General features: G+C 33.8%; 3 protein-coding genes and 1 long non-coding RNA gene across 4 annotated transcripts; 2 read left to right on the top strand and 2 right to left on the bottom strand.

The window, feature by feature from the left end:
• The first annotated feature begins 935 nt into the window (after positions 1–935).
• On the top strand, positions 936–1,754 carry LOC107013937. The gene is given in 3 exon segments (XM_015213813.2): positions 936–969; positions 972–1,028; positions 1,153–1,754. Coding segments are annotated over 3 exon segments (636 nt in total). The 3' UTR covers positions 1,698–1,754.
• A 9,342-nt stretch (positions 1,755–11,096) lies between these two features.
• Positions 11,097–12,981, top strand: LOC114076381. Its single transcript, XR_003577233.1, has 3 exons — positions 11,097–11,753; positions 12,460–12,555; positions 12,651–12,981. It is a non-coding gene; the product is annotated as an uncharacterized LOC114076381 (long non-coding RNA).
• Positions 12,982–13,268: 287 nt separating this feature from the next.
• LOC107012329 lies at positions 13,269–16,468 on the bottom strand. Its single transcript, XM_015212142.2, has 3 exons — positions 15,754–16,468; positions 13,862–13,933; positions 13,269–13,620 (listed from the first exon to the last, which is right to left on the bottom strand). The coding sequence occupies exons 1-3, from the start codon at positions 16,342–16,344 to the stop codon at positions 13,618–13,620; spliced, it is 666 nt and encodes a 221-aa protein (XP_015067628.1). The 5' UTR covers positions 16,345–16,468; the 3' UTR covers positions 13,269–13,617.
• Positions 16,469–16,864: 396 nt separating this feature from the next.
• Positions 16,865–24,707, bottom strand: LOC107015170 (nitrate regulatory gene2 protein). The gene is made up of 4 exons (XM_015215352.2): positions 23,408–24,707; positions 22,990–23,165; positions 18,475–18,698; positions 16,865–18,105 (listed from the first exon to the last, which is right to left on the bottom strand). The coding sequence occupies exons 1-4, from the start codon at positions 24,480–24,482 to the stop codon at positions 17,316–17,318; spliced, it is 2,265 nt and encodes a 754-aa protein (XP_015070838.1). The 5' UTR covers positions 24,483–24,707; the 3' UTR covers positions 16,865–17,315.
• Positions 24,708–25,283: the final 576 nt, after the last annotated feature.

The following is a 25,283-nucleotide window of genomic DNA, read 5'->3' as shown; positions in this document are numbered from 1 at the left end:
ATAATTGCGTTCCATAGCAAACATAGAAATTGTATAATTCGCTATACATATACAATTGAAGCAAATTGTATAAAACGAAGTGTATAAAATAAGAAAGAGAAAGACACTTGGGCAGAGAACTGTATAAAAACGAAGTGTATAAAACGAATTGTATTATTATAAGTGTGTAGAACGATTATATACAATTTGAATTTGTATAAAATGAGAAAGAGAAAAAAACAAAAGAGACTTGACAAGGAATATACAATTGAATCGAATTGTATAAAACGAGAAAGAGAGAAATTAGATACAATTTGAAAATTGTATAAAACTAGAAAGAGAGAAAGACAAAAGAAACTGTGCAGGAGAGTATTTTTATTGTATAATTATAAGTGTATAGGACGAAAATATATGTACTTGCATGTGTATATACAATTTTCTCACGCTTTATACAAACAGAAACGCAATTTATACATTTCGCTTCTGTTTGTATAAGTGAGAAAGGCGAGGGTGGCGAGCGAGACTTGGGAGAGTTGCGAGTGAGATCTGGAAGAGGGGAGAGAGGGGAACAAAACTATATGTATTTATACAATTTTCTCTGCTTTATACAATTAGAAACAATTTTTATACACTTGTGTTTGTATAAAAAAGTGAGGAAGTGAGCGAGAGATTGGAGGAGAGTGGCGAGCGAGATATTTGGGAGAGAGACGCCTGGCACTTTTTTGCAAGTTTGCTATGGAGCACAATTAAATCAAACCCTAGCTACTCCATTTATTTTAGGTTATTAATTTGCTATTATATACAATTTTCCCTTTGAAAAGGCCGATCACATTTTTATTGGGCCTCCACCTAAGAGAGAAATGGGCCCATTATGAAACAAGCCTCCAACTAGTTTGTAGAGGAGGCATACCCGGAGAATATGACACGCAGCACAGAGAAACAAGGGTCTAATTTTTATGTTTCTAAATTTTCTAGATTGAAAGTCTTTCGAAATAAGAGAAATAAGTTTGATGTAATGGAGATTCATCATTCACATTTATCATCATCAGGTACTGTAATAATCTCTCTTTTCATTTGTTATGGGAATTTAATTTGCTGTATATATATTTAATATGGGATCATTTGTTTAGCTAATGAAGAAACTAAAATCATGGATTTTTGTTGATTTTGCAGCTAGTTTGGAAGATGCACAGGATTATGATACTAATGAAATTTCTCAACCGGATATTTCTGGTTTACAAAGTGAAAAAATATCTGCAAAACAGGACGATCAAGTAAAATCGTCAGCCAATGTGGTTTCAAGAAAACACAACAATTTCCTCAGTTTATTTTCTCTTAGAGATATCAATTCTTGCATTCTAATTTCGGAGAATAAACGAGTAATTTGTTCTGTCATGATTTCGTTATTAGTTGTCCTGTCTTATGCCCATATACCACTTAGTATAGCAAGGTCAAATAGCTTTGTTGCCTCAAGGCCACTTTACATATTGTTGTTAACTGATTTTACAATAGTGATTGCACGAATAGTTCGCAAGGAAGTAATTCCTGATGAAGAAAGAGCTAAAGGCACAGAACGAGTGAAGGATTTTGGACATAATTGGGATGGAGCTCTATCCATATTGGAGTATGGTTTGGTTCTGTATCAGACAATTCGTGCAATCTTCATTGACTGCAGTTTCTATTTGGTCATTGTAATATGTGGTCTGTCTCTCATATAGTAAACATACAAAGAAGTCAATTCATATCATATATAAATAATATAATTTTTCTCTAAAGGAGACTCTATACCTAGCTCCTTCACTGGCTCGCATCTTGCCTTGTGAGTATATGACATATCTTAGGTAGTGTTCAGAGGCGGTTTATAGATTCAGTAGAATTCAATAGTTTTGAATAGTATCTATGTGCAAAAAAGACAAGTATATACATGGATATACATTTTCTTAATTCAAAACTCTTTAAAATTTTTGAATATTATCTTAGATAGTATGTGCAAAAAAAAGACTATTATATACATGGATATACATTTTCTCAAATTCAAAACTCACGACGTCTAAATTCTGCGTCTAACGCCACCGGGCACGGGTAGTGACTCAACCTTCATATCTTGAGCTTGAAGAGTTGTTGCTACTTAGTGTACTACTACTATATGATGAATTGATAGATGAGATTGGTGAGTGTCAGGGTTAGTTGCAAGTGTCAGAATTGTATAAGAGGACAATGTTGTTGGTATTATTTCTAGGTTTCATTAAATGAATAGGGGCCATTAGAAATTAAATCTGTAGGATGATTCAAGTTGAAGAATGTGTACGTATATAATATATAACTTTTTTTTCTATACATATTATATTAAATTTTTTTACTTTATTGAAATAGTTATCTTATGTGGAAATCTAAGTAGATGACTGATGATATTGATAAAAGATGGGGAAATAGTGACATTAATGCGTGTAAAGTTGGTGAAAAGTAGAATAAGAAGTTCACACATATAAATGCCTAGACAACAAAATATAATAAGATCACATAGTTATTCTTGGTCAAGCAAAGTGCAAAAATATTTTCCTAGTGACATGTGATGTTTTATTATCTTAGGACATGAATGTGAAAAACACATTTCAAGGGGGAAAAGGGGCCAATCAAAGCCTCATCTCTAGCCACATCATATATCTATATAAATATAGATATCTTTTCATTAATTGAGTGTTCATCATAAACTATATATTTAAACCTTTATGAGATGGAGATTAGTAAGGCTGTGGGCCACAACTTGTGGCACATCATACATTCTTTTTCATAGACTTCACTTACGAGACTATACTTGTATATCTTTTACTATCACTTATCATAGCTGATTAGCTATGTTGTGTATTCACTTATTACTTAATTGTGGTCAATTCATGTGATTTAGTGTAAATCACATGAAATACCAACTCAACATATACATAATATATGTATTTGCAAACATGATTATCGCAAAGTTTTAACTGATCAATACATATTTTTACCTTGATTTTTTAAGTTCAAATTAATTTTAAGATGCATGAATAAAGAGATTGAGTATGTCACATCTTATCAAGATTGTTACCTAGTAGGTTGACAAATGATTAAATATAAGAATTTTCTTAACAAGAAGCAACACAGGGGTCATGTCTAAATAGTTGAATAACCCTATTCTCCAAGGAAAATGTCAAGTTAAACTGAACTTTTGTTTGTTGCCTGTTGGTCCCATAGTGAAACTGAATAACCCTTGTCATACACTAGTGTTTTTTGTCCCTTCAATATATACCAATTTCCTCAATTTTGAACCATCTTTGTGATTTGTCATCTCAACATCAGCCACCTATATTGTCACTACCCCCCTCCCCCTCCCAAAAAAATATTGGTGTCCAATATTCGTACTAGAGCTGAAATTTTTAATTTGTGCAGGATAGGAACTCGTTCAGGTGGAAGCGTTCTCTACAAAGATATTTTATATTTAGGGCCCGCACCGAAATTTATAATTAAGGAAAGACCAATCCCATTCATTGCCCTACATCTTTTGATTGATGGTGTTCAATTAGTCAATTAAGTGACAATTCCAAAATATTTTCTAACCTTTTTACTTTATTAGATGTTTAACCTTTTAAAGCAGACTAGTAGGAATTAATAAAAACTAAATAATATTCTCTAAATTTCATTGTTATCTTTATACTAACAAGTAACAATCAATTTTTCTGACTCTTGTTAGATACTCGAAGCTAATGCCAGCGTAACAAGAACACCAATAACTAAGTTTCAATCTCAAATAGCAAGTTAATCTCATATTTTCCTATTATGTATCAACTAATCTATGATTTTATCTTCTGAAATTAAATGATCGAAACGTCATACTATTATACTTCCATTTTCAAACTCTTAATTAAAGTTAGTTAACTATATGCTATAGTCACTACAATAAAAATAATTTTTAGCGGTATTAAATATTGACACTAATAAAGAGTGCTAATGTCTTTACCGGCATTAGTTAAATGTCATTAAAACCAATGCCGCTAAAGACTTTAGGGACATATATAAAGAGTAACAATTGCTGCTAAAAATATATATTTAGTGGTAATTAAAAATTGAATACCGCTAATGATCATTTTTTATTTAGTGAGTGCCACTATTAGATTAAAGGGGGACATATATACAATTTAGTTAAAGTTCCTCACATAGTTAGTTGTATATCCTCTTTGTTTAGTTATAGTTAGTTAACTATATGCTATAATGCCACTATTAGATTAAAGGGGATATATAATTTAGTTAAAGTTCCTCACGTAGTTTGTTCTTATATCCTCAATTGTTTTAATTTGTTTGGCTCACATTACGAACTCATATTAAAAATATATCAAATTTTATGATTGCAAACTTATTTTTGTAACAATATATTATATAATATAACACATCCCAATTTGTTGATTATTTTTTGGTCCTTTAATATGGCCTTCACATGCATAGAAGCACTTGTTTAGGATGAATTTGGGGCTTGGCGGGACCCACCTTGTCCCTTCTCCATTAACTTTCTATGGGCTACTACTAATACCTATAATCAACACCAACTATATTTTAATTCTAAATTAATCATTTCTTCGGAAGAATTTATTCCCCTCTTAATTTGTCGATTAATTAAATTAGGCTCTATCCTATATGACTATGAGATAATACTAAACAAATAGCTTAGATTAATACAAAATTAATCGCCACAACTCGTGAACCAAAGATTCCATCATCACCTAATCTTGTTGAATAAACAATTGGAAACAATTCTTCTTTCCGCCGGATTAATTCCTTGTGTTTAGACTTCAAAATAAGAAAATGAAAGTGAAAAACTGGGGCCCATATCTTAAGTATTGATTTTCGTGAATTCAATGTTTTCTTAAATAATTTTTTAGAAATATTATTTATAAAATTCTCAAATATAAATCTTATATTTGAATATTTTTATCAAATTAACGATGACTCTCGAAATTTAGATAAAAGGAGTAGTTTAAAAAAAATATTATTATGAATAATTTAATAAAATTATTATATTGTTATATATTAACTTAATAAGTTCGTATTGAGATTATAAACTTTGAAAATATCTCATTGACGTTATGAGTTGGCACTTTTACATAAATTCATATAAAGAAATGTAACCACCCAGAAATACGATGAAACCTACCTGATCACTTTACCGAATGAAAAAATTAAAGTTTTTTTTTTTTGAAAAATTATATGTTAAATAGAAATAAATTAGGATTTTTATAGTTTACATGAATAATAGATAATTAAATTATTTATGTTAAAATACATAAATTTAATTAAATTTAATTTGATAAATACTTCTTGAATCATGAACAAATATCTTCAAGCGAATCTTCAAGTTATATAGACAGACTTTCAAGCGAATTTACAAGACAGACAATGGTTACGGTCTTCTACAGTGATTTCAAGTTCACATTCAAACTCTCTCAATACTTGGGTTACTTGGGTGGGCAAGCATGAAGAACCTTCTATCGTCTAGGATTAGAAGAATCCCTAATTATAGAGATTTCTTTTCGATCCAAAGAGGAGAACCAAAACACAAGTTATTTTTATTCACTGACAAATACAATCAGTTTAACCCTTCCCCTTTTCCCTTTAGAATTAGGATTTCGAGTTCTATTTTAATGTAGACATGATCACAATATTAATTATTGAGGCTTCCTATTATAGAAATAATTTCAAATAATTAATTTAAATTATTCTTACCATAATAAATTACAAATCTTTCCACTAGAAATTTGTAATTGCATTCCTCTATTTATATTTCGTAATTCTCATCAAACACTTATGTAATTTATCATGTTAAGATTTTAGATATTAACTCATTAAATTAAAAAACTGACGAATTTAACTTAATGATTAATTTTCTTAAGAGCTCTGCTTATCTTATTTCATGTGCGGATTCATAACCCACTTGCAAGGTTTGACACGATGAAAACTTATAAGTTTTTCAAAAAGGTATATCAATGATCAATCTCTATAAAAAGACATGAATTCTATCAACTAACTAATTATTTCACCAATATATGTTATTATCATCCAACTTACTAGGCATATTGCCCCATTTAATAAAGCAAAACGATAATCAATATATATATATATATATATATATATATATCATAATAGTTATATCAAGATTAAAAATATAAGTACATTTAATAGTTTAGAGAATATGTTTTTGTCGGTCAGTTTAAAACAACTATCTCTACTTAATCCCGTTCAATGCATATAAAATGCACTAGTACAAGAAGTTTGGAATTATACCGTTCTCATAATCAAGATAAACATATAATCTTGTGCTACAATCGTACCAATGGCATGTCCAATTTCCATCCTAGAATATGAACAAAAAACTTTATACTTATAACAACCCGATGATTTAATCCTATATGTATAAGCTAAAAATCTACACACTAAATCATCACTATATAAGTAAACAGAAATCTATTAAAACTGAGCAAATATCTATTCTATAATAAATATTATATCTTAACATATGTTACTTGTATATATTCCAACAATCTTCCACTTAAACTTTCAACCACCACGATTGTTATAATGTTGTATATCTAAATGAAGGGGGGCTCGACAGTGTTAAAAAAAAGACATGTGCGTTAGGCTTCCAAATTTAAGGGGCCTTGTTTTTCCAAATAATAGGTTATAAGTTATTATTTTTTATATTTGTAGAAAAAGTAAATTTTCATGAAATATGAATGAATTATTAGAAGAAATTTGATATATTTGGAGTACTATATCTCATCAAAAATAATTTAAAATAAGAAATGTTATATTATTAATTGAAAACTAGAAGAAATCAACCATTTGATTTTTGCTTTAGGACACTAATATGCTTGAATCGCTCCTGTCTAAATACATAGTTAATAATATATATCCTAACAATCTCACTTAAATATTTAATCTTAAAAATTATTAGAATACTATGTCTAAGCACATGATTAATAATAGATACCCTAACACTTTTCATCCTTTAACCGATTTTACACTATACGAATTTGAATTACTTTATATAAATTTAAATTAATTGAATTTAAATTACACTATATAAATTTAAATTAATCGAACTAATAAAAAAACAATTGCAAGAAGAATGAAAGATAAGAGGGCCAAGTCAAATGTCTGTGTAAAAGCATCGGGTGGTAGTGCATGAAGACAAAAAAAAAAGAGAAATCAAAAGAAAGATTTTATCTGCAAAGCATCTTTCTTTGCTTGTGTGAAATAAGTTCCTCCACTAAAACATAAACAAGTAAAACAGAGTCAAAACACATTTTCTAAAATATTCTCATTTAATACTGAAATTAAGGAAGAATTACATTTACGGTGAGTCTGTAACCACAGAAAGGCAAAATAAAACCTCTAATAACTAGATTCATTTTTTCCTCCATCAAGCAACTAAGTCACTTTTGGGGAAGATTCTAGAAGGAACAGCAAACCGAGCAGAGAATGATCTAGAAAGTTCATCTTCATCAGCAAAAATAGAAGTCTGATCATCAAAATTCTGGGAATAAGAATGAGGATCATAAGTAAACCGCATTGAATTTGAACAATCGAAAACTCGCCTTTTCTCTTTTCTGATCTTCCTCCATAAAAATCTCCAGATCGGTCCTTTGCTCGATCTGTTCACCGGCAACTTATAGGAGACGAATGGATCGCAGTCTCTGCCGGAGTAGCTCCGCCGCCAGCTGATGTTTCCGGCGTCAGAATCGCACCATGAGCCAATCTCCATGAGAGTAGACAAAACAGAGTGAGATTTTGGGGATTTATGAGTTGTGAGTGAGTAAGCGTTTTTTTTGGCTTATAAAAGAAGGTAAATACAAGGTGGGGATACAAAGTGGACTATTTATAAAGAGGAAAACGATGTATCTCTACGGTCCAACTGTGTAGCTGTATAAAATGGTCCAACTCAAAAAAATGGCACGTGACATGTTCAAGGGTAATATAGTCATTTCAGTAGGTTCGTTTGGTTCAAAATAAGATAACCTTCAAAATATAATCAAACTTACCAATCTTCTGTGATAAAATAAATAATCTCGTAATTGCATCTATAAATTTTATGATGTCCTCAGCCAAAAACAAAATTAAAATGTTGACATGAGTAGATAATCAATCCACTTAGTCCTGTCTACCAAACGATACTTAGGAGTATTATCTTTAAATTAAATCAGCTGTAATAAACTGATGATTAGTTTGCTGATTATTTTAAGTAATTGAGTTTTAATAGATCTATTATGGCTAATCATGTAGATATCATGCAATTAATTGAGATGTTTGACTTGATCATTTGATGAGATCACATGGTCTTTAATTTAGACAACTCAAATTATGCACCTTAATCTTCAACTGAACGTGGGATATTATTCTAACTACTAATATTTATGCTCCTAACTATATCATTCGTTTAATTTTTTCTTTTATTTTTAATATAAAAAATAGCTTCCATATTTTTCCCATTTCACTTGAGCTCATAAATATATTAATCACTTCATTTAGCTCAAGCTGATTTTTATGCTTAATGAAGCTAAAATATTTGAGAGAAAAGAGTATTTATATATTGCTATTAACTTCTAATTTAAGCTCTTGAAATTACTACTAATTGGGTTGAATTTGAAATGAATCTTCTAATTTGTTCAGACTCTAATACAAGTAATCAAATCGAACGTATAAAAATTCAAAAATAACACAATAATTGAAAATTGAATAGGCCAGCGGACGTGGTCCCTTGCAGAGAGCAGAATGCACCAAATTAAAGTAGGAATTTTATGTGGGCTGGTGAGAGGTGGGCCCAAATGAATTTAATAGGCTTTCTCCTACTTACCTGTATTTAGGCCCATTATCAGCATATGGGCCACGGTAAATTTTGCATATATAGCATCAGTGTTTTAAAAGATTAGAGCACGAGACGTTTTATACAGTATGGGGCGACGTGTAAGTCTCGAGATACGAGGCGTAAGTCCCATGAATCTACGGGGTGTAGTCGCATGTATATCCAATTTTATAGTTTTATTACTAATAAAGTAAGTAAAAGTAAACTTTTCAATGAATTATGTTTTTTATGTGAGATAAGTATTAATATTCAATAATGAAGAAAAAATAATTAAAATTATTATTTGAGAAATATCATTAACCAATAATAAAAATATGATCTAAAGCAAAAAAAATGTTAAAAAAATAAATTAAAGATGCCTGGGTGTACGATTTACGCCTAGGACTTACGTTTTATGTTCAGGGCTTACGCCTCAAATTTTAAGACTTATGCCTTATGGATCTACGTTTTTAATTTACGCCCCAGAGCGTTTTTTGGTACGCCGCGCCCCAAAGAAAACACTGTATAGCATCTTTCAGTAGTAATTACTAATTAGATTTTTAAATTGATGGACAAAACTTATCTTAACAAATCACAAAGGTTTATGGTCAAATTTTGATAGATCATCATAATTTTGAGTATTACGTTGATGAATTATCAGTATTAATTTATAACAAAATTTTAAGGATCATCAAACTTTTGCTGAATTGTTAGAATTAACAATATTAAGGGATCATTAAAATTTTGGCCACTATCTCGATAAATTATTAGAATTAATAGATTGCAAAATTTTAATGAATCACCAGGATTTTAGATCCCAACTTAGATGAATCATTAAAATTAATGACTATAAAAATTTTAACGAATTACTAGAATTTTAACAACTACTTTAACGAATCATTAGAATTAATTGACTATGAAATTTTAACGAATTACCAGAATTATGACTACGACTTTGACGAATCATCAAAATTAATTGACCACTAGTTTTAAATTGATCACCAAAATTCTGACCACAATTTTGACAAAACAACAAAATTAGCTGAATACAAATTTTTAATGAATAACCAAATTTTTGTTTACTCATGATTGACTAATTTTGTTTATCAACTATAAAAAATAAAATAAATTTATCATCCATTTAAACTGATTTTCAAATATGTCCTTTTCATTAAAATATATCCATCGAAATTTCAACAATCTACAAGTGAAAAAACTTATGTCATTATTTTTTGATTCATTAAAAAAGACTAAAGAAGTTACTTCAAATATTTTCTGAGCAAGTAATTACCCAACGCCAACCAGTATTAATTCTAAACTAATCATTTCTCCGTGAGAATCAATCTTGTTTCGTTTCAATTTATTTATTTCGATTATTATCTATGTAATAAAGGATATATTTTTAATTATTATTTTATCAAATATTTTTCAAAATAAAATAAAATTATTAATACCATATAAAGTACTCCTTCTGTCCCATTTTATGTGGCATTTTTCGTTTTTCGAGAGTTAAATAATTTAATTTTGACCGGACATTTGCGTATAGAATTTTCAAAATTTTTGAAATGAAATTTTATATATTTGTAAACTACGTAAAGAGTACACTATAAATTACAATAATTGATAATTTAAAATGTTAAAATGATCTATGAAAAAATTGCGGTAAAAAATGACTTGTTTGAATCTCGAAATTCGAAAAGTGACACATAAAATGGAACAAAAAGAATACATAATTTTAAATATAATGTAAAAATCTTAAAAAATTATACTCCAATTCACACCAAACATTAGTTAATTTATATAGATCGTTACGTTACTCTATTTGTTTGAATCAATTTGCTTGATTCAACATATAGTCTTATATTTAGAATGTTTTAAATCTATATTTACACGTAAATTTTTTTTTTAAAAAAAGAAAATGAACAAATATCCCCTCAATCTATGCCCGAAATTTTAGAGACACACTTATATTATACTAAGGTCCTATTACCCTCTTAAACTTATTTTGTAACTAATTTTCTATCCCTTTTGGGCCTACGTGACATTTATTTGAAAAAAATAGTCAACTAGCAGGCCCACAAAATAGTGCCACGTAGGACAAAAAAGAATAGAAAATTATTTATAAAAATAAGCTAAGTAGATAATAGGACCTTAATATAATATAAATACGTCTCTAAAATTTCAAGCATAGATTGAGGGGTACTGATGCGTTATCCCTTTTAAAAACTACATATACCGTAATGTTTCACCGAATGATCGAGTGAGCACCTGACTACCGCGCCTGAGTGCGCGAAGTTACTATTAACAGAGCACCAAACGAATATAAAACAAGTGGTTGGAATCTTCGGCAGCCGCGTCACTAGAGATTTTCAGTGTCAAACAATGGAAACTAAGCCAAGTGTACTCCAAACAGATAAGTCTTGTTAACAGAAAAAAGGAACTTGATGATTCCATTTCCATAGAGCTAACAAAAAACAAAACCATATTTCCCACTTGCAAAAGCTAAAGAGAAAATAAAAAAAAAAAAGCAAACCGCCCAGTCCTTATCCGTGATAATAAATAGGAATCAATCTAAAGCTTCTTTTTTTTTTCTACTTTTCTTCTCATCCTTCCTTTTCCTTTTCGATACTCTTTAGTTATATATATTCGTTACATTATAGTTAAATGTCAGTCAGGAATTTCATCGAATAGAAGATGTGCTACTCAGGGATTCCTTACAAAAGAGAACGGTATGTTCATATACAGGCAAATACTGCAGAATCAACTGGAAGCAGAGGAGTAGTTGCTGGTGCTGTAATGGCGAAGCAGTGTATTTGTTCACCAACAATCCATCCAGGATCGTTTAGGTGCAGGCATCATCATGCTGATTATAAATGGGTTGTTCCACTAGGAAATAAGCAGAATCACTTTGGTGCGTCGATCACCAAGGCTCTATGACAATTCTGTTGTACAAATTCGAATTGTCATTTGTAATTTTTTAGCTTTTATGCTTTTACAATAAGATGTAGATGATCTTACTATGTCCCGATTTATGTGAAAATGTTACGAGCGTGTAGTTAAAAAAAGATATTTTGCAATTATTATTGAATTTAGCGTTTAGTGTTCAGTGTAAGAGAGGGGCCTTGCAAAATTTTACAAAAGGATTTAAGAAGGTAGGGACAAAAAAAGGAACGTTGTGCTCTTCATTTTGCATTGGTGAACTACTGAAACAGCCCCCACCACTGCTAATTTCTTTCTGTTCAACTTTGCTAAGCTAATTCAACTTTATGTTTTAAAATTGTTGAGCAGCTGGAAGAAAATATTAAAATTATACTAAACATATTGAACATACAACAAGAAGTAAACAAAAAGAGAAGGAAGAAGACAAGTAAAGACAGTTATTCTAAACCTCAATTATAATTTCTTCCAAATTTGGAGAGCTTCTAATCAAGCAAAGAATACATCAAGCTTCACGAAATAAATTTTCTCAATCTGTGAAAACTATGAATCAATCTAAAGCTTCTTTTTTTAGTTATACGTTTCCACTTTTCTACTTTTCTTCAGCTTCCTCGCAAATTACGATACTACTAACATGGTTATATATTGTTGATGCTGGTGAATCATTTTCCACTATTTAGTTATACAAGATGTGCTACTCAAAAGTTCGTTATTGGGATGGTAACCTTGACAAAAGAGAACATCGAGGACGATATCTTTCGCTTGTGCAAGCACAGGTAAAGAAAGAGAGACGGATCTAAGATTTAAATTTTTTGATTTCATATCTAATATTTATAGGATTTTTACAGATAATGTGTATTCGCTCCTGCAGGTAAGCATAAGAGGATCTGATGGTGCTGGAACGAGGAAGTTTCAATGTGTTTGTTCCCCCACAATCCATCCAGGTTCATTTAGATGCAGACATCATCATGCTGATTATAAATGGGTTGCTCGACTCAGACTCAAAGCCTAATATCTAAGGCTACTTCTGTCGCCAAGGTTCTATCACGATTTCGCTGTATAAATTCAAATTATCCTTGTAATTTTTTTCATTAAGATGTGGATTGAACTTTTTTTAAAATTAATCGGACACTCTCTTTAACTTTTTGTAATTTATTTCTTGAATTGAAGATATCTAAAAATAAACTCTTTAAAGCCTGTCATAGATGTTGCAAGGTTTCATTTAAGACATGTGAGTTAATGTTTGTGTACCACTTGTCCTAACATAGAATCATCTCACTAAGAGAGGGGTCTGATGGAATATTGTAAAGGGATTTGAGAAGGTAGGGACAGTGCCGTGCTCATTGTATTGCATTGGTGATGCACCCAAAGCCAGAGAGAGTGTCGAATCATTTATCGTGATTCTATTTTACACGTATCCTAAAATAATCATCACATCACTCTATAATTGAGGTATTTATAGTTTTCAAGGATAATTACAACATGGGTGAAAGAAAAAAAGTACTAATAAATTGAAAGATTGTTGTTTCACTATTATTTTTTGAAAGCACGACAAATAATTTGACAGAGAGTATATTGGCATGGTTTTCCTAGAACAAATGGTACATGCTACTGTATTACAGACGTGTGAATGTTGTTCCCCACAAACACGAAAAGCCCTGATAATTACAATAATGGGGAGCCCAATATAAACTTGGGATAATCGAAACCCTCGAAACGTAATCAAATGCACACCAATTCCATAAAGACCATAGAGCATTTACAAGGCCTCGAGCAGAGTTTGGATACTTGCCCTCTTAATCCATTTCCATTAGTTCACAATTCCATCACAAACCAAGTCACTGTTAGCAAAAGACAACAATGTTTATTTCCAGGCAATTACATTATATATATATGATGGTACATGAGCAATAGCTATTGTACATTTTGGCTTTCACATATCAATGTGGGGTTTTATAAGATAGCAAGAGTACTTGAGCAGAAACTTCTGGGAAGTAGCTAAAAGCTTAACAGTAATGCTCCTATTTTGATTGATCTATGACAAAACAAATACCAGCTAGACCTTAGGACACAGTATCATACCTCAGGGTAGCAGTTCTGATGAGAAATCGTTTCATTGCGTGTGTCCACAACAATTTCACACACCACTTTTCCCTGAAAGAACATAACGAAAATATATCAAAACTTATTCTGATTTACAGACCAGAATATCTCAACGAACAGTATCAACAGATGCACTTTCTGGCACATAAATATCGCTTTTAGGAGTAAGGGTGCTACGGAAACTTGAGTTCCAACAGAAGAGTGATTCCTCTCGCCAGAAAAAGAGTTTTAAGAGCTCAGAATAATGTAGTGTCAACAAGTTTAGAGCTTCAGATTATCCAACATCTAGATAACCTTTTTTCTTACCCCTTTTCCTGATAAGTTACACGACTTTAGCATTGAAAGAATGTGGAGAAGCCCATTAATTCTTTAATTATATCAAGTACTTGTATGCTTGGACTAGATCAGTACTATTGAGAAATGAAATGAAGGAAATTCCCCCTTGCTCAAACTAAAGAGCAGAAGGCCAGTCAGGGAGACGGAGCTTTCAAGATCATCAATTAACTGGTCATCTAGATAAAGTTCATCGTTAAAGATAAAAATACCCCCTCACACGCCTTAAAGAGCAGAAAGACCGTTAAAAGTACAGTTTTTCCAAGATCATCAATTAACTTGAGATCAAGATAGAGTTCATCATTCAAGATGAGATATTTGAAAGAGAAATCAAGCCAACAACACCGAAGAACGATACAGAATAACAACATGAAACAACCATTAAGACTGTTAGAATCAGATCCATAGAAGATAGAAATTGTAAGACCATTCTCTTGTACCTAGTACTTCTACTGTCAACAGCATAGTTTATTATCCCAATAAAGCTATTTTCTTAGTCGACATCAAGTAGACAATAACACCATTAACCATGGGAAATGAAAAATCTTAAAATCAATACGTCATACAAAGAAATTATCAACAGTGCTACCATGTAATGTCAATATCAAATCATTTCTTCTGGTGGAACAAGGTTCTTCACTTTTATTGGAAAATGAGAAATCTTAAAATCAATACGTCATACAAAGAAATGATCAACAGTGTTACCATGTAATGTCAATATCAAATCATTTCTTCTGGTGGAATAAGGTTGTTCAATTGTATTATGCATGACTATTAAGAGAAGGGTTAAAAATATAAGAATTTTGGTATTAGTTGAGAAACACATAAGGGAGAATCATGGTTTTTGTGGTAAAATTTCAGAAAAGATAAACTTGTATGAAGAAAAAGTTAAATGAAGCTCTTGAAACTTTTTTTTTATGGTACTTACATATGCAAAAACTTTTCTTTTAACAAAATTAGACAACAATATGGGATAAAGAACATTTTGGGACAAAGAGATATAGAAAACAAATAAGCGTTTATCAGACTGAAGAGTGCCATTCTCAAGAAATACCTCAGATATCCTAACACACGGAAACAAAATCATGTGTTGACATAGTTCCCCGATGTAAATTACTAAAGTTTATTCCCTATCTTTTTCTTTACCCATGTATATCTACACATAATGAACTTCCAATCCCATTAACTCAAATGACATTTTCTCCTCGCTAACACCATCTAATTTTTTCTTTTGATATATGTGGTATCCAGGCCAGTTAGCATACACCCCGACTGATTCCAGGATAAATGCCACCTCCCACCACAAGGCTAGGACAGATGAAAAAAAATTCATCTAGTGCTTTTGTCTCGTTGGAATTTAAACTTGAGACCTCATGATTCTTTAACCCACTTCATTGACTACAAAAGCCACACCCTTGGGGTGCTTAAGGTATATCGTTCATCAATCAGGTTAACACAGCAGCTAAACTAATATCGAACCCCAAAAAATGATATCAATTAAGTTATGCAATGGCAATAGAAGAGTTGAAAGAGTATACCTTTATGGGAATATCAAAGAGGACCAAGCCAAGCTCACCACCAATTTGAGTAACAGTATCAAAAGTAATAGAGCCCCTAGCCAAATCCTCAATCAATGGAATTAAATCAGAGAAAATGCTAACATCGGTTAGCTCAAGCGTAGCGTTGACATAGGAAGACGCCCTAGCCTTAATACGACCATAATCAGATATAACGTGCCCGAGCTGCTTACCCCTATACCCTATAGAAATCACTACATAACGGAAACCGACGGAATAAAAGTCCTTATTACGAATCTTAGCAGTGACATCCAGGGTAACATCGATTGCAATTTTGGGAAATGAATGAACTTTCAGGTGCCGGAGCTTGAGCCGGGCAATGGAGAGTTCCGGATCAGAGGGCCATAGAAAGAAAAGTGCGGCGGAGAGGAGGATGAACACGGCGGCGCAATAAAGATATCGACGGGTAGGTCGCCGAAGAAATTGTCGAGGGGTACGGTAGTATTGAGGTAGAACGATGATGTATTGGGGTTGTTGATGTGGTTGGGGTGGATAGGAAGGGAGGGGGTCGTAAGGTCTAGGGGGTGGATCGGAGAGTTTAGAGGAAGCCATTGATAAAGGGTTTTAGGAGTTGAAAGGAGAGAACTAGGACCGGAGATATAAGGTGGAGGAGGAGTCTTGTGTAATACAAATTGTATTTTTACTCAACTCATGTTGGCTGTTGCGTGGTGCTCAAATGATGTATGTCAATTGAGATCAAATCACGGAATTTTTTAGAAATATACGTTTGACAATTATCTTACAAACAAAACACACCATCATAATTTTTTTGTAAATGTACAACTCAATATGAATAAGATAATGTTAGTATTGTTGAATATTTTGAATAAGAAAGGTAAATATGAGTTAAGTCAGGTAGTGCTATCAGCTACTATTATAAAAGGGTTAGGAAAAATGATAAAATAAAATTATTAAACACAATAAGTGAAGTTAAAGAAAATGAGAAATGAATTAAAACAAACTTTGCGCAATACAATCTGATGTCTTAAGTTGCTTTCACATTTTGTTTTTTCCTTTTTGCAACTCAAACTCAACATCTAATCCATCCATCATTTGTGGCATAAATCCAGCCTTCAAAACCAATAAAACATGATTAAATCAAACCAGCCTGCATTTACCTCAAGCGAGAGGCAAGAAGATAAAGTTTCCTTAATTTTCTATAACTTACATTAGCTAATCAAAATTCGCAAGCATTTATTTGGACCTCTAATTTCTATAACTTAAACATACTTTGAGATGATCATCTATAACAAGAATATTTTAGGCCAAAGTCATTCATAAACGAGAACGGTGAAGTTCCTGTTGCTCTTGCAAGTTCTTGGTAGACTTGAGTTGGCACAGCTGTGTCTACCCCCAGCACATAATCCTGAACTTGCTGGGTTCTTGACAAATTCTGTCGTAAACTCAAATCTTCTTTGATCCATATACGATAACAGTACAAACAATGAAATAAACTATCAACCAAAGGGCAATGCAAACGAGTACACGGTTTATACTAAAACTTGTATACAGTGACATCAAAATCATGTGTTGACACTTCTATTACGATGTTTTGCTATAGACCTCAAGTCTCTGTACATATCTGCACAGGCAAGAGAAAATTCTGACATTGCCCCGAAAAGCTCAGGCAAGCGGCTTCTCAGGCTTGTCAAAGACTTATCTCTCACCTGCAGACATTGCCTCTGGTATGAGTCCTCCTCGTCCTCCAGCCTCTTCCTCAGCGCCTCTAATTGTAGCTGCCGATCGACCACAAGAGTATCTTCCTGCGCCGATTCTGGATCCATTTCATCTGGGATTCTACGCTGCATATGCTTGTGATACCAATCCTCATATTGCCTAGTCTTCTTGTTAAGCTCTCTCCGAGTATCCTCACACCTGTCCCTCAGCTTCATCTCCTCCTTTTGGTATTCAAAGATAGTATTTATGACAGCTGAAAAGTTATAAATAGCAGTTCTAGCCAACTCATCAGGAAGCTTCTCAAGATCATCATGCCAGGCATGTATAAGTGCCAAAATTGGTGGATTTTGGGGTCTTTGTGGCGATGAAACCTTTTCTTTCAGATTTGTGTCTATAGGGATGAGATTTAGCTTTAACCAATTGTTAAGAGCTTTGATATACTGTTTTTGGTAGATAACCAGTTTGTCAAACTGTGAATGCCACTCTTGGACAACAACATACAACTGCAAAGTTCGTTCATGATGGTGCTCAGTTGTTTCTTTAGGGGATTGAGATATATCCAAAGACTTCAGCGCTTGCGCAATCTTAGACTGACTCACATGATATCCTTTCATGTTCTCCCACATTATAGCCATCCTGCAATTGATAACAAATATTTTCAGGACAAAACCTACGGATAAATATCTCCAAGTTGGCGATTTTAAGTGGCCAAGGTAGAGAAATGAACCAACATTTAAAATGAACAGCTGCAACAACCGTCTCATTTTTAGCGACACAAATTACAATTGTTTGGGGACATACTGACATGGTAAGAGATAATAGACCTTGACTCAAAACTAGCCAGTCAGGCCTAATCAGCTCAGATGAAAAAGCTTTTTAAAAAAATTAGAGAAAGTTCAATGGAAGAAAATTTTGCATTAGGAAACAAATGTCAAATAGGCGGCGGTCCATCAAGAACAACAGATTTCTTTATGGCTTTGCCTATGCACACTCTAAAAGACTTACCCATTAACCAGATCAACCAATTTTGGATAAAGTTGTTCATCGCGTAGCCGATTTATCTCTGAAACAGTAGAATCCATCGACTGCATGTCGACAATGTATCTTGTGTGTAGATGACTTACTGTAGCTTTCACTCTCTCCAAGCTTTCTGTATTTGTACCACGTTTCTTGAGCTTATTCAATGAAGCGACCTTTCTCTGATATTCAAGTTTCATTTGTTCTCCTGCCTGTGGAAGGATCACCAGATATCCATGAGAAACATGCACATCAGATAGTAGAGTTCAAACCTAATAGCATTATATAATTTTCTTTGACAACTTCATAATACAATTTTAAACGCCTTAAGTAACCTTGAATTCACTAACTTCAGCAAAACCAAAAGAAGAGTTCCAAAACAGAAACAGGATCATAACAATAAGGGAATATCCTTGATGACTGAGTTGCTAACATAAGTAAAAACATTATCCTAATCCGAAGGGGCTTCTACTAGGGTACTTGACAGAAACCAAAGATGATTCAGGTTCTAGAATTCCAATGTGACAGTTGACAAAGATAATTTGTTGACAAGAAACTAGTTCAGAGAACGACAATTTGTCGAGAAGACAGATTTAAAGGAGAATTATGCTTTACAACACTGTCTTTGACATTCATTCAGGGCCTCTCAAACTCATTCAACATCTATGAGTAAATGCCAAGTTCACAAAAAACTGGAAAAGAAACTCCAGAGATAAAATATTTAATTGAATATATAAATCATCAAAATATCAATAGCAATACCATATAAGCAAATATTTCAATTCGAAAACTGGAAACAGTTTGTACATACCAAAAGCCTAGAACTTGAATGAGAAAAAAAAACATAACAAAAGTTAAAACTGTGAGGAAAAAATCAGAGGAAGAAATAATACTAAAGTCTGAATAAGAAGGAAAAAAAACAGAAGAAGAAGAAATTAGAAGAACAAATACGTATTGGTTGGACTTTGGAGTCGCCGGAAAAGTTTGGATGGTCACCGGAGAAGTCTACTCGAGATGACCAGTTAGAGTCACAGCCGCAGTCTAAGGGTACAACTGTGCAAATTTGGAAAGAAAACCCTAAATTACCTTCTAACTTTTAAAACCCTAAATTGATTGCCTTTATTAAAAAAGAAAATACGAAAGGCGATGCCTTTGTCGCCATGGCGTCTCCTTTTGAAGATCGCCTCGCCACAAATTTAAAAGGCAATGAAGGGTCACCTCGCCTCTCGCCATTGAAGACAAGGCAATCACCTTTCACAACAGAGCATTATTATTCTACGCCTTATTACTGTAGTAGATGGGATGCGCAATAGATAATTGTTTCACTTGTTCACTGCATAAGCAAAATAATTCCAGATTTGAACTTATCTGGAAGCAAAGGGTAACAGAGTAGAAGCTTTAGTGGTTGCTATTCTAGCCATAATTCTGAACTTATCTGGAATGGGAAGGGGTAACAAAAAGAAGACTTTGTCAACTCTAGTGGATGCTATTCTAGCCCATAATTTTGTAAACCTCCAAAATAAGGCGGGTTGGGTGAGACTATGAGAAGAAGGATCAAAATAAGTGACTCAAAATGACCATCAAACTATTGGTTTTAATGGCTTCACCAATGTAAACCAAGGATTAAAACCCTAAGGGTTAACCAACCAACCAGACCCAATTTCTCGAGAAAATGGTCAAATGTCCCCTTAACCTATATTCAAATTCTCAACTATACACTTCAATCTCACGGGGGTCCTTTCACCCCCTAAAGTATTTAAAACTGAAGTTATTACCAGCCTAAATGCATAGCTGGCAAGGTGCGTGTATCTCACTTTCTTTGAGGGAGCGAGCACCAACAGTAAATGTTAATTTTTTAAAATATCTTTTGTCATAAATATGTATTTCTAATTATTTATTTTCTTCTCCACTGCAACATATACCAAATCACCATCTTTAAGCCATTACTGCCATCACTATCTCCACCAAATTCACCATTCTTAATTCCAAATAGGTCTTCAAACTCTCTTTTAAACAATTTGCAAAATCAATCTAATAAACTTCTGATAAATTGATATGGAGTATACATTTATATCCTCCAAAAGGGCTTTGAATCTGATTTGGAAAGAATCGATCTGAATTTAATGAATTCATTTGAACGCCCAAAAAGAAAGAAGTATTTTCTTACTGATAGACCCTTTAATTATCAATCTCAAATCTCAATCAATCAACTACAATCAGCTTGTTTTCAATTTTATTAATTGTTCAATCGCTGGTGAATCAACCATTTCCTCTTCAAATTTGTCACCGACATCGACTACAACAATGACGTGAAGCACATCGTCGGCTCCTATTTGTCTTCCCTAAGAGAAGAGTGCTCGTCTCCGATGACCTCCATTAAATGGCGACAGCACGTTCTCTGTTCATCCCCTCTCTTCCCCCCCCACCCCCCCCACCCCCACACACACTTATTTTTAAGACTGCTTGCGCCCCTTGTTCTTGCTTTAGCTTACTTTGTTTTCCAGATCCCCCGACAAGAAAAGATCCTCAATAAACCTTACCATCATTATTCACCTCGCTTCCTCACAAGTGCAACTCCAAAGAATTTGCGTTTTACCGTAATGGTGAAAATGGATATGGTGAGGATATATGGAAAAAATAATAAAGAATTATCAAAAAGTTGAAAAAAAACAAAATTTATTGGAAATTCCACGGGTCAAACGCGTGAATTCACAGGTCAGTATAGATGTGGTTATGACTTTTTAAGGGTGTAATAGTTTTAGTTTTGAACACCTCAAGGGGGTGATAGGACCCCCGTGAAATTGAAGTGTGTAGTTGAGAATCCGAACATAGGTTGAGGGGGCTTTTGGCCATTTTCTCCAATTTCTCTCCATCAGTTCTTCCAATCATTCTTCAGACGACAGCTAATGCTTTCTCTTCCAGTCTCTATCTCTTTTCTCAAACTCCTCTGATGGCTCCTATGTTTGCCTCACTTCATCGTCTTGATGAAAATCCTGGTCCATTTTCTTTAAAAAGTTTGGTAGCAGAACTCAACTCTTCTTCTTCAACAATTGATTGCACTGCCAATTAGGTCTTTGACTGGTTAAAGGAGCAGCCGCTTAAGATTAGTGTCTACTGTCTATATATAGTTAAAGTAGGATACCCTGCAGTTGGAATTCAATCTGTGTTGTATTAGAAGCACAGTTTTCTATTAAAAAATTCTAGTTTGTTTATATTAATAACTTTGGTCTGAACTGTAAGGTCAAACTTTGATTATCCTAAGATATATATTTAGAAATTTAACGGTAGTCTAGAAAACTTTATGGTTCTTGCATTTTACTATGATTACGTAAGTCTTGGAGCAATTGAAATCTGTAAAGGACAACTGTGGAAACTGTTGAGAACATTCCTCAATTCAGGACAACTTCTGAAAGCACAATATTGGTGGTATGACAATGTTTATTTGGATATATTACATGATTTTTTCAAAGTACAACTATATGTAAGATTTCTGCATGTGTTTTGCTTTAAGGCACTCACCTTAACCCGATAAAGCCAATAATATCTAACAATTTGTTACACTTCTTGAAAAATTTTTCTTTATACAATTAAACTTACAAGACTTCCAATATGCTTCATACACAAGTTGATTGAATTGTTCATATTACCTATGTAGAGAGATTGTATGCCGTTATGAGGGAGAACTCTTAAATAGGAAGAGGGGGGAAAATGGACTTGAAGAAAAAGTTAATTGAGAAGATGTTTTAGGCTAGCTGGATTGGACTATAACTATCGTTTAGCACATATTACCCCAAGCAAACTTTGGGATGGTTGGGTCATTGACCGTTTATTAACTTAACCATTCTGTCCAGAATGACCGTTTATCAACTTAACCATTCTGTTCAGAATGACCGTTTATTAACTTAACCATTCTGTCCAGAATGACCGTTTATTAACTTGGACCATTCTGCCCAGCCTATTATTGGCCCATCCTCCCATTTTATTCCCCCAATCCCACTCCCACAACATAAACTCGATGCTCTTGGATACCCAGATATAAAGCACTCCATACAGTATCAACCAAAAACAGGAAAGCAGCATTAGGAAATAACTCTAAGATGGCATGCTCAACCTTAATATAAAAGCTGCGAATATATTTGAGTGGAGCTGCTTCTTCAGATCTTCTATTAGGAGACTTTAGTTTAGCAGGAACTTTATGCTACACACATGCTTCATTTAGCACTTATTAACACCATGGTGTAACTCATATACCCCAATATTGATGCGACACATTATAAGAAGTTTCAGATTCTTTGAAATGTTGACCTAAGTTCTTGAGTCAATGACCTTTTTAGTTAAATTATCATCTTGAGGTGCTTTACAAGTGTGTACAGACTCCGATAGGAAACATTCAGAAAAGTACTCCTAAATTCTCAACGATGAAGCCACCTGGAGCTGAGAGGGAAAAAACGAGGATCCAATGTATTCAGACATTGCAAATAAGAAAGTGATAAATAAACACACCTTCACTTCATCATACAGTTTTTTCTCCCAGGCAAGCATCTTGTCTAACACAGTTGCATGAGTTTCATGTTCTTCTGAATCGAAGTCATCCAACTCGTCATCGGCATTTGGCAAACCTCTGAACGACCTATTCCATGTTATGACGCGCATGACCCTTGCAGAATGATCGATGTGTCCTGAGAAGCAAAAGTTACGGAGATATAACAACACCAACATGCCCAATTGTGTGTTGACAGTCATTGAGAAAGTAAAACATCAAACTTTGTGTTTAAAATCAAACTAAAAATAGCCCATAAATTAACCACAATTTGATCAAGGCTTGCAACGTTGGAAACGTTTCAATAACAATGAAGATAATCCTCCATAAAAAGAAACCACTAATTAAACTGAATATTTCTTAGAGAGATCTTAAATGTACCTCTATTATCAGCAAAATTTGAGTGATAATGCAATCGATTGGCCTCAAGCATCTTAGATACTTCGTGAGCACTCTCGGACGCCTTAAGGAAACAGTCATCCAGCTCAGAGAATATCTGAAGAAGGTTAAATTGGCCTCCTTTTTTTTTACTCTCTCCTGGAACAACATTTTTCACTCTTTTCACAACCTTCGTAGCAGCCTGAGGCGGAGGAGGTGGCTGCGACGGAGGCTCCTCTACCGTTTCCACCACATCTGCTTCTTTCGGCATGTCATTTTTCCTCATTCTTTCACTTTCATCAGCGCGGCCATCATTTTCAGTTCTCTTGGCCCTTTCTTCCATCATCCTCCGCTCGAGTTCCTGTCGTTCAATCCTACTCTCGTCCTCCTCTGCTAGCGTTGGCGCTGGTACATTTTCCATTGAAGGGAAGAAAAAATCCCATGACATGGAGTCCATCCCTTTGTTATCTGGTGGTGGTGGGGGAGGTGGCGTTCGATTATTCTGCGGCAGTGTCCGAGGTGGAGAAGGAGGCGTAGGCAATTCTTCATCCTCGATTCCCTGTCGATGAGATGCTGCACCTCTGCCCCCAATTCCACCGCCGCCGCTACTTTTACTACTACGATGCCTTAAACCATGCGTGCTTTCAGTCTCCATATCATCTTCGTTCTCCTCCTCAATAATCATATCGGATCGTTTCGGGTCGGGCTTGGGGATAGAGATTTCGGGCATGGTTGCCGCACGCTGTAGAGGAGAAGTTGGGAAAGAGGTGTTGGGGAAGGGCGGTAGGGGAGGTGGAGGAGGCATGTCTATAGGTGCGGAAGAGAGCGGAGGAGTACCACCGGGGAGGGGAGAAGAAGAGGAGGAGGCGGCGGCAGCGGCGGCAGTAGAAGGAAACTGAACCTCACCATGAGCGTAATCGCTGAGGGCAGCACCAGTGTTCTTAAGGGACATAGTATAAGCAGAGTGAGCTGCAGCAAAGGCGTTGCGGGCAGATACAGCCTCTTTCATGAAGTGCTTTCGCTCTTTGCATCGAGTAACAGTTTCTTCATTCTCGATCTTCGATTGCGTACACCCCATTTTACAGAAGAAGCAAACAACGCTAAAACTCCATATATATACAGAAGAAGAGATTTCACTGAGAAGATGATAACTGAAGTGGAGAGAATTTAGATCGGATCAGCTATGAAGAATTTGTGTAGAAATTGGAAAAAAAGAGTAATAGACATGGAAACTCTGTAGTCTGTACACAGAGAGAGAATACTCTTTTGCTTTTTGTTTCTAAAGGAAAGGCGAATCGATTAAGCAAAAACTACAAAAGAAAAAATGAAAATTTCACGTTTAACGGCGCCGTCTACTTAATCCTCAACAGCGACTTCCACGTTTACGTATCGGTGATTTTTTTGGTAACCCAAAATAACCTCGCCAATATAGTATTTTGTTATGATTTCTTATAGAATTTATTAATTTTTTAGATATATTTTTCTGTAAAATGAGCTTTTATTTTTGGGCCTGATATATTTAATTATTACGTAGGGAAAATACGAACCTAAGATTAATGAGTTTTACGCTCCAGTTGTTCAACAAGTATAGGAGCAACACTTTAAAATAAACATGTATTAGAACAATACATGTTTTCTACTTTTACTTCTCTTTTCCTTTTAATTACTTTTTCTAGTGCTGTGGAGGGGTTGAGCAGAAGCTTTCAATACAAGTTTAGGTAGGATAATAGTGCAATTATTTAAATAAGTAATTCCAGTATTTGCATGCAGTTGTTTTGTTTATTAGTATATAGTTGAAAATTTTGGACTTTAACTTTCCTTTTAGTCACTCAAGGGACACCTTAATCAATTGGCGATTATTTTAATTTGCCTAAACCTT

The sequence above is a fragment of the Solanum pennellii genome, chromosome 3 (genome assembly GCF_001406875.1).
Source record: "Solanum pennellii chromosome 3, SPENNV200".
NCBI lineage: Eukaryota > Viridiplantae > Streptophyta > Magnoliopsida > Solanales > Solanaceae > Solanum > Solanum pennellii.
Note: the sequence above shows the minus strand (reverse complement) of the source record. Positions and strands in the feature narration are given on the sequence as shown.